This window comes from Thunnus maccoyii, chromosome 14, assembly GCF_910596095.1.
Source record: "Thunnus maccoyii chromosome 14, fThuMac1.1, whole genome shotgun sequence".
NCBI classification, from domain to species: domain Eukaryota; kingdom Metazoa; phylum Chordata; class Actinopteri; order Scombriformes; family Scombridae; genus Thunnus; species Thunnus maccoyii.
This window is the reverse complement of record NC_056546.1, coordinates 23,480,999-23,490,825: the sequence shown is the minus strand read 5'-3', so window position 1 is coordinate 23,490,825 and position 9,827 is coordinate 23,480,999. Positions and strand designations below refer to the sequence as shown.

Below are 9,827 nucleotides of genomic sequence, written 5' to 3'. Positions count from 1 at the left end.
TAAACAAACAATATCCTATTGTTGTTTAATCATTGTAACAATCAGACTTGAATCAATCAGGCTTTATTTGTATAGAACTTTTCATGCAAACAAAATGTAATAAAGTGCTTCACACAATAAAACAATAACCCCCCATATACACACAAAGCGATAAATGACTTTGTAATTAATAAAGCACTCAATAATAACCGCACTCAATAAAAAACAGGAACTGAGGAAACGTTATCATAAATCTCATTAATTTGCAATGAGGAAACACCAGAGGCAGGATTAGAAATAGATAAAAACTCAAAATATCAAAATAAGGTAATAATAGAAAAGGAAGGTATGAAAAAAATGAAAAGAAAAAGAAAAACACCAAACAGTAGATAACAGTGAATGAAAAGTTAAGGCCACAAGATAAAATAATAAAATACTAAAAGAGAGGAGAAAAGAAAGGAAAGAGGAGAAAACTTAAACACAACAGACTCCATTTCCCATAATGCATCAACACTGCCGTCTGTCATCTTCACGTCACAGTTTCTTCTTTCCGCTTCCCGTCGTGTCTCCAGCGGTAGCTGCGTGGTTTAGCTGGGTTAGCTAACCTGAGCACACACTCTCCTTTTTCACACCATTTAAGAGCTCGGACTCATTCTGGCATAATGTCGTACCACGAAGAGGGGGAAGAAGTCAGTATATATATATATGCTTGTTTTTTTCCTCAGATGTTTGAAAGCGTTCATATTGATAGTGATGAGAGGCTAGCTAGCTGTGTAGCTAGCTACTCCACCGGGATAACATGATGTTAATGCGAATATTTTCTGGCATTCCTGACGAAAACATTATAGCACACATGTTAAATTCAATGCAGCCTCAGTAACGACATATAGCTTTAGATTATGACTGTTTAGCTAACGGAAGATGACGTTAACGGTGACCGGTTGTTTGACAGATGTTGACTTTGCGTCATCTAATAAATGTCTGCTCTGTTTTCTCACAGTACGATCCTTACGCCTACCCAAACGACTACGACCTGCACACCGGTTAGTAAACATGTATTTATTCACTCTTTGGCCTCAGAGACCACTTTTCTTAACTTGTAATAGTCATTGTCCGAGCCAATAGTTGTACTAAGTTGAGGCACTTTGTTTCTTTGTGTTAACTTTGCCTCCTCATCACTTTCTGTCTCCATGCAGGTGACCCAAAAGCAGATCTGGCCTATGAGAGGCAGTATGAGCAGCAGACCTATCATGTCATCCCAGAGGTGATCAAGAACTTCCTTCAGTATTTCCACAAAACCATCTCCGACTTGATTGACCAGAAGGTTTATGAGCTGCAGTCCAACCGTGTGTCCAGCGAGAGCATTGAGCAGAAGATCTATGAGATCCAAGACGTCTATGAGAACAGGTAGATTTGACACAACGCTGAAGTCAGCTTCCATTTCCAGGATAAGGGAAAAGTTAAGGGAAACATAAATAATGATATTTGGTGACTGATTCCCTGTTTTTTCACCTTTTACACTTGTGAAAAAGTATTAGACATCGTAGCAAAACTGTTTACACTGTTTAAACCCACTTTCAGATTTGTGAAACCTTTATTTTGCGTATGAAGACAGAAAAAAGCTATTTCATTGATATTTCTCCATCCACACCACATTAGACCAGATCCAGATCAAAACGCATTATTCTTGGACTTGTCAAATCTGGACTAGATTACCAAGGAGACTCCAGAGCCTCATTAAAACAGTTTCATATTATTATTATTATTATTATTAAGACTACTATTAAGTATAGTGGTATTTGATCTGGACCTGGTGTAATGTGATCTGGATAGAGAAAAAAAGCAGTGAAATGACCCTTTTTTCTGTATTCATAAATAAAATAAAGGTTTCACAAACCCGAAAGTGGGTTTAAATGTCGTTGCTATGGTGTCTAACAGTTTTTCATAAGTGTAAGTGGTGAAAAAATGGAGAATCAGCTGCTAAATATCTTTATTTATGTTTCCTTTAACTTTTCCCTGACCCCGAATTGGAAGCAAACCTCAATGTTGTAGATTTAACTCTGTTTTAAAAACTGCTCCCGGCAGTAATTTGGTTGCCTCCTTTGGCAGAGACATCAGTGCTGTGCGTTTGTGATGAAGCTGTGTTATGTTTTGGGAGTGTCTTAACGTTTCCTTATGTGCTCATTTTCAGTTGGAACAAGTTGACCGACCGTTTCTTCAAGACCTCTCCGTGGCCAGAGGCTGAGGCCATTGCATCACTGGTTGGTAACGGTGAGTGTGTCATCCATCACCTTTTCTTGTTTTTGCCATTGACAATATACATTTTTTCTCACTCTAGGAATTCTTTTCTTCTTCAGTTGTTTCTTTGAATATGAAAAATGAAAGATACATTTGATTGTGTGATGTGTAAATAAAGGTAAAGTTACAGTACAATAGTTGGGCAAAAAGGCATCTGAGAGCATTCACCTTGTCAGTTGTTGTTGTAGATTGCGTATGACTTATAACTACAACCAGAATGCACAGATAAAATAATTAGCTGGTCACGGTGTACAGTGTAACAGGGTGTGTAACTGAGTCCAATGCCCATTAGTTTGTGATATAGTAATAACATCCAGCGATATCAGCTGATACATGTACTTGCCATTATACACACAGGTCAGAAGACGAGTCTACTACAAGATAATTACGTGATTTTTAATTATTTGGTTTTGCTGGTATTTTGAAAGTTGTCTTAAGTGACTTCATTTGTTTAAGCTGGTATCGCAGTCTACTGATAAATCAGTACATTCCTGAGTAGTTCAGCAGTAGAGATGCATTATGTCATTGTTTTCCTTTTATCTCTTACAGATGCTGTGTTCCTCATCCTCTATAAGGAACTGTACTACAGACACATCTACGCTAAAGTCAGCGTGAGTACCAGCTTATTATGACCTTGTTACACAATATTATACAAATATTTCCAGTATTTGTGGCTTTGTTGTAAATATTGTTTTCTTGATTTATTATTTAGGGTGGACCAACTTTGGATCAGAGGTTTGAGTCGTACTACAATTACTGCAACCTCTTCAACTACATTCTCAGTAAGTTACAAGAATATTTGTCGCTTTTTTTCTCTCACATCATGATGAAGATATCAGTGGTATACAGGGCTTAACGTTGTTGTTTCAGCCATAGAGCAGTTTTAAATTCATATTGTACTTAATTCAGTATATTGTACACATTTCCTCCTGGATAATCTTTCATACTCACAAATCTTTTCTCGCTTTAATCCCTGCGAATACAACAAGTGATGAAAGAAAAGTAATTTAAGAATGTCTGTGACTATAAACAGATGCTGATGGGCCTGCCCCCTTGGAGCTGCCGAACCAGTGGCTCTGGGACATTATTGATGAGTTCATTTACCAGGTACATTGCATTATGTTCTCTTTTAATTAATTTTTACTGAACAAGAAGACTGAAGAGACAAATAGATCTAAGAATACAAGTCAAACAGTAATTACAAATAATTTCAGAGGTTGTTTTAACCTACATGGGTGGGACATGCCTTTTTTTAATGACTTTTAATGACTTTTAAATACTTTTCTATGATTAGTTTGTAGTGATTATTGATATAGCCCATGTGTCTTTGGGCTATCTCACTCCTATCTAGACTTCAACAGTATGTCTAAAAATTGTTGACTGAGATATGGGAATAACACGATAAATTTCCACTTGTCCTCTTCAGTTCCAGTCCTTCAGTCAGTACCGCTGCAAGACGGCCAAGAAGTCTGAGGAGGAGATCGAGTTCCTGAGGAACAACCCAAAGATCTGGAACGTCCACAGTGTCCTCAACGTTCTCCACTCCCTGGTGGACAAGAGTAACATTAACCGCCAGCTTGAGGTGTACACCAGCGGAGGTATGAAAAAATGTTTTGGAGATATACTGTACATAGATGAGGAAAAGATAGGAGTTGTTTTTAAAATGTTAGTGTAAAAAAGGCCTTTAAATGTCTAATGGATAGTTATTGTTACTGCAATAAGGTGTAATTTAGGTTCTCTGTAGATTTATAGTCTTATAAACATCAGTTTAAGTGGTGAGAAAGTAACTACACCATGAAGACTTAATGTATGTCATTCTTATATAAGGCAGCTAACATGTCATTTGTTGGTGTGTTGCAGGAGACCCAGAGAGTGTAGCAGGGGAATATGGGCGTCATTCCCTCTACAAGATGTTGGGTTACTTCAGCTTGGTGGGGCTCCTGAGACTGCACTCCCTGCTCGGTGATTATTACCAGGCCATCAAAGTCCTGGAGAACATTGAGCTCAACAAGAAGGTGAAGCCTTATTTAGTGCAACTAATGTACACAGTGACTACAGAGCTCAACGAGGCTTATTGATTATTGACCCATATTACTAATGAGTATATTAATCCATCCTTTTGTCTTTATATTCTCTCTGATGTTTTTTTTTTTGTTTGTTTTTTACATTTTTTGATAAACATTCACTTGGTTTCAGGCTACATCTCTTTTCTACTTGTCATCTTTTTCTACTGTCTAGACTTTATTCCTCTATCTGCTTTCTTTTCCAGAGTATGTACTCCCGTGTGCCCGAGTGCCAGATCACCACCTATTACTATGTGGGCTTTGCCTATCTGATGATGAGGCGCTACCAGGATGCCATTCGAGTCTTTGCCAACATCCTGCTCTACATCCAGAGGACGAGAAACATGTTCCAGAGGTCAACTTATAAATATGAGATGGTGAGTCAGAGCAGTGAGCAGTAATTTTTGTTCTTTCAAAAATTAAATCCTAATTTTTTTTTTTTTTTTTGAAAGATTCGTATAGATACCAAAATCTTTGGGTTGTCTTGTTTATATGCATTATTTCAAAGAGTTTTTGGAAATTGTATTGTGTTAAAAAAACAAACAATTGTTTTAAAGAAGAAAATTGTGAATTCTTATATCAACATAAACTAAGAGATACATCTCTTAGTTTAGAAAGATATTTATTATTTATATTTCTACACATTTTTTGAGTCCTCTCCTGTGCCCAACCTAGGAGGGCACAATTCAGTAGATGCTGATATGTCAAAAGAGCAAAACAGATCACATGATACTTATATATTTTTTTTAGATTAACAAACAAAACGAGCAGATGCACGGCCTGCTGGCCATTGCCCTCACCATGTACCCAATGCGAATTGACGAGAGCATCCACACCCAGCTGAGGGAGAAGTACGGAGACAAGATGCTGCGTATGCAGAAAGGGTGAGAAAGAAACTCATCACGTTTGTCTTGCTGTATTCTCATTGTGTATTGCATTTATTATATTTTTCATATTCCATTACCTCGTAAGATATCTTTTTTCATTGGGCGCACTGTCAGTGAAAGAAAGACATCTGTTTAACATAAAATACATACAAATGAAAATGAGGTAGAGCTGTTTTTGTTACTTAATTGTTGAGCCATAATAATGTAAAATACAATGTAAGAAATGTCTTTTTGCTGAAACTATATACCAACGGTAGCCCCATAGAGTTGTTTGGGATTTAATATTAATATTTTTGCTGAAGAGCAGTTCAGCAGGATGGGTTCTTGCAGTGCTCAGCTGGCAACTGTGGCACCCAGCAGCCATAATGACACGAATGTTCCCTTTTCCATCTCAGAGACCTGCAGGTGTTTGAGGAATTGTTCAGCTTCGCCTGTCCTAAGTTTTTGTCACCTGTGGTGCCAAACTATGACAATGTCCACCCCAACTACCACAAAGAGCCCTTCCAGCAGCAGCTGAAGGTCTTTGCTGAGGAGGTGCAACAGCAGGCCCAGCTCTCCACCATTCGCAGGTACAGCATAGCATCTTTTGTAGTTGGTGAACATAATTTGTGTTTGTATGAAATGGTACTCAGACTTTTGGATACATTTTTTTCTGCTCTGGTGTAAGAAATGTGTGAAATATTCCTCTTGACTACATAGGATTGGTTTTATTTTTCACCCATTTAATCCTTCAGAACTTTGCAGAAATCTGTTGACTTGGGTGTGGTTGCAGCATCTTTGTGTGTATGTTGTCTGAGTTTAATTATGTGTCCCTCTAGTTTCCTTAAGCTGTACACCACTATGCCGGTAGCCAAGCTGGCAGGATTCCTGGACATGACTGAACAGGAGTTCCGTATCCAGCTGCTGGTCTTCAAACACAAGATGAAGAACCTGGTGTGGACCAGTGGCATCTCAGCTCTGGACGGAGAGTTCCAGTCTGCTTCTGAGGTCGACTTTTACATTGACAAGGTAGAGTCCTGTAAATAAAGGAGTTGACTCAGTGGTTATAAAAGGAGTTCCTAAGATCTCTTAATGCATTACTTTTTACTTTTTTTTTTAACGTTCATGTATGTTCACATACCATACAGAACGACACAGGATAATAAATCTGATATTGGTGATGGACTGAAATCTGTGGAGTCAATTCACATATAATGTAGCCCTGCACTATGAGGAAAGAACTCTATTGATTGTTAGTTTGGTTAAAATTATACAGTCTGAATTGATGCATAGGTGCTGTATATAAAATAGTTAGAGGATCATGTTTAGGGGGTTTTATGGTCTGTGGTTGCCCCTAGCATGTTGTTCAAAGTAGTGCTTTATGTGTGAAATTTTTCCTGTCTGTTAAATTTCCTCAGGACATGATCCACATTGCTGACACTAAAGTGGCTCGTCGGTACGGAGACTTTTTCATCAGACAGATCCACAAGTTTGAGGAGGTGAGTAGTGATCCATCATGCCTCTGGCAGGGTATGGAAAAAAACTACAGAATTAAGTTTTTGTTTTAGAATTTTAACTGTCATGGATGTTGATAAATATACATACTCAGGCCTCCCAGTGTCTGATTTCTTTGCTAGATTTAATTTAAACATAGGGCTGCAAGTTCTATCTTTGTGTGTCAGAGACTGATTGGTATTCGCTCATGTCTCCCTGCAGTTGAACAGGACACTGAAGAAGATGCCAGCAAGTACCACCACCGGAACGTCTGGGACTGCCGCGAGCCGAGGAGTCTAACCAGCATCAGTGAAGAAGAAAACCTCAGGGACTGAGTCCTCTTCCAGTCTCTCTCAAGATTTTTGAAAAACATAATTGATAACTTTTCTATGTAACCTGGTAACAATAAAAGGATTGAGTGGTGTGCTAAAAAAATGTTTACTGTGTTTACTCTTTAGAACCACTAGATGACAGTATTTATCAAGCTGTTCCACTGCCTCAAATGCTGTTTTTTTAAATAGTAAATTACATATGCAGTAAAGGGTAAGGATGAATGTATTTCTATCTGGATTGAATATATTTTTGACAATACACACATTAGTAGAGACTTTGTTCAGATTGTACCTGTGTGTACAATAGAGGTCATTCAATTGTCATCATGGGGGGAAAATAGTTTGGGTCATTATTCATTGTTTCCTAGATTACCAGGCTTAGCTAGTGTCTGTCTTTTAATATCCTGTATGAGTGTTAGGGTTAGGGTTAGGGTTGTGTTATTTTGCAGCATCGGTTACCATGTTGTGCTTGGCTGCTCTTCCATAACCGCACTGACTGAGGTCAGAGGCCGTTGCATATTTCTTTTATTATCACAGATCATCCAACAAACATTTCCCAACACAGATCTCAGGGCTGGTGACAATAATGACGAAGAAATAAAAACTTACAAAATGGGAATATAAAAATTAATTTTAAAAACACACCACTCATCAGAAACAGCGTCAGTTGTCATATAAAGGAAAACAGAACAACATACAGTATGTCACCATAGCACAATATACACATACTCCAACAGACATCCAGAAAAGTTCCCTATTTTGGTAAGCCTGCATTTTTCTTCAAAAATATCTTTTAATTCCTTCACATTTTCTATAAAATAAAAAAATAAAGCAAACATCGCTCATTTTGAGCATGACTGTTTTACTCCCTCAGGTGGCAGTGTAAAGTCTTTGTGGGCACAATGCCATCTTTATATTTATAAAATGCAACAATTTATTCTTTTTTATTCCATCTATTAGTCCTTACTCAGACTTTCTTTGACTGCCTTTAATATCAAATTTATCATAAAAGTTTTGTTTTTTCCATGTGGCTCCAGTCTCAGACAACGTTCATTCTTCTTTCAACATCTTCATTCATTATTTGAGAAGTCTTCCAGTCATCAGTGATAGTATCCTTGTACATGGCTGACTCAGTACATGTTGAAGATGTGAGCTGGACCAGGTCTGAATGTTCACTGCTGCCCTGTAGACTGGGTGCCCTTGTGTCCTTTTTTCATTGATCCAACAAAGCTCTTTCATCAAACTACTACAGTACATCAACTGCACAAAGGCAGGGCCCTTCTTCCTTTTGGTGTCAGGTGGAAACTTCATCTACAAGTATCACTGGGGAAACAACCAGAAATGCTCTTTTTGCATTGAAAGTCCATCTATAATTTCCCGACAACAAAGTTAATGTTGAAACAAATTTAATCTTGAATAAAGGTCTTACTGTCCCCTCCTCACCCCTTCAACACTGATTGCATCATTTTACAAAAAATCAAAACAAAAAACGTATCAGAACATGACAAGGAATTGCGTCATTTTCTCAGTGTCCCATTGGTGGCCATCTGCTGGTCTGAGTGTGTGTAGCTTCATTTTTTTGAGTGTGTGTATTGTGTTTGTGTGAGTGTATGCAGTCCAGGTATGACTTCAAAAGGATTAATGAGAATGAGGCACCTTTTGACGATTATTCGGTCGTGGTTCAACAAGCATCTCCCACAGGGAGGATTAGTCTCTCTTGTCCATTCTGCTCTTTGGATGAAAGTCGATGACACCTGTTGGTTTCGTCTTGCTGAAGACAAGTGCTCTGCTAATGATTTTCCATTTCATTTCAATAAACCTGCTCTTGAAGCACCAAACGATTCACTCAAAACCAACCCAATTGTGAGTAAGTGCTCTCGCAGACTGTCTCACTGATGCACTGAGGTTGGCTGATGAGGTTCCCTAGACTACACACACTCCGTCTACGGTCCTCCCCATGCCTCCCCAACCTGGTCAGGACGGCGGCGTGGAGGCACAAGAACACACACGAGTCACGGTTGGACTCAGACCAGCGAGGCCTCGGCTAGTCATAACTCTGTGATCTCCAGGGGACTCTCCGACAGGGTGTCTCCATCCTTGTGACGGTGCATTGGGGTGGACTTGGCCGACTCTGTGCGGGCATTGCGCTCAGAATAAAGACCCCCATCAGCATTCAGTGTCTCCAGAGAACGTGCCAGGGCCCGCTGGTCGTCCTCCGGCAGGCTGTTGAGGTCGGAGGTCAGGAGGGTACCTGTGCTCCCGTGGACCACGTGAACACCTTCGGGACCCTTCAACTCCACAGGAAGCTTGTGTTTGAAGCGGAGAGTACCACGACCTCCGCCCATGCTCAGACGCTCATCCTCATCATCGTCTAGATCACTTTGGATCAGCTGATTGCAGAGGAGAGAAGAAAGGCGAGATGAGAGTTAATGAAGCTGCTGATTAATTCCACATTTACAGAATGCGTAATGCATGAAGTTGACCAGAAACAGCTTTGAAGAAGAGCTGGAAAGGGAGCTGGAACCAGAAAAGGCAAAAAGTTTCAGAACAGAAATCAGAAGTTCAGAAGAAAAAAACTTAACAGATTCAGCAGAGAATGGTAGACTTCACATCAAACTTGGTTTAAATAGTTGCAAACAATTCTTAGAGTTAACTTATGTGGGAGGAATGCATGGAGGGGGTTTTCCACATCATAGCAATTTAGAAAGTGTAGGTAAGTGGTAGCCAAGTATTGAAATTGTACTCTGAATACTCTTCAATATTTGTCTTTCCGCAATTTCTGTGTGGCAAATTCC

At 39.1% G+C, this 9,827-nt stretch overlaps 2 protein-coding genes across 8 annotated transcripts in view; one reads left to right on the top strand and one right to left on the bottom strand.

The window, feature by feature from the left end:
* Positions 1-512: 512 nt before the first annotated feature.
* Positions 513-7,135, top strand: LOC121911667 (eukaryotic translation initiation factor 3, subunit 6 interacting protein). 2 transcript variants are annotated; one of them, XM_042433376.1, is made up of 15 exons: positions 513-668; positions 980-1,022; positions 1,176-1,386; positions 2,171-2,250; positions 2,827-2,888; positions 2,990-3,059; positions 3,311-3,384; positions 3,704-3,875; positions 4,138-4,292; positions 4,547-4,717; positions 5,091-5,224; positions 5,623-5,796; positions 6,046-6,235; positions 6,625-6,705; positions 6,923-7,135. In XM_042433376.1, the coding sequence occupies exons 1-15, from the start codon at positions 642-644 to the stop codon at positions 6,998-7,000; spliced, it is 1,722 nt and encodes a 573-aa protein (XP_042289310.1). In that variant the 5' UTR covers positions 513-641; the 3' UTR covers positions 7,001-7,135. The 2 variants fall into 2 exon arrangements, with proteins under 2 accessions (XP_042289310.1, XP_042289311.1); XM_042433377.1 differs by lacking the exons at positions 513-668; positions 980-1,022; positions 2,171-2,250 and having other exon boundaries at positions 1,308-1,386.
* Positions 7,136-7,540: 405 nt separating this feature from the next.
* cdh23 (cadherin-related 23) overlaps positions 7,541-9,827 on the bottom strand; it is a 186,439-nt gene continuing 184,152 nt past the window's right edge. For all 6 annotated transcript variants that reach the window (XM_042433443.1, XM_042433447.1, XM_042433446.1 and 3 more), the window contains one exon: positions 7,541-9,422. In XM_042433443.1, coding sequence (XP_042289377.1) covers positions 9,081-9,422 — 342 coding nt within the window. In that variant the 3' untranslated portion in view covers positions 7,541-9,080. The remainder of the gene's footprint in view (positions 9,423-9,827) is intronic.

Excerpts from the sequence above, each read along its gene's own strand:
- LOC121911667 (XM_042433376.1), top strand. The coding sequence starts at position 642 with ATGTCGTACCACGAAGAGGGGGAAGAA. Across the intron at positions 3,876-4,137 it reads TGAGGTGTACACCAGCGGAG|GAGACCCAGAGAGTGTAGCA; the intron begins GTATGAAAAAAT and ends GGTGTGTTGCAG. Across the intron at positions 6,236-6,624 it reads TCGACTTTTACATTGACAAG|GACATGATCCACATTGCTGA; the intron begins GTAGAGTCCTGT and ends AAATTTCCTCAG.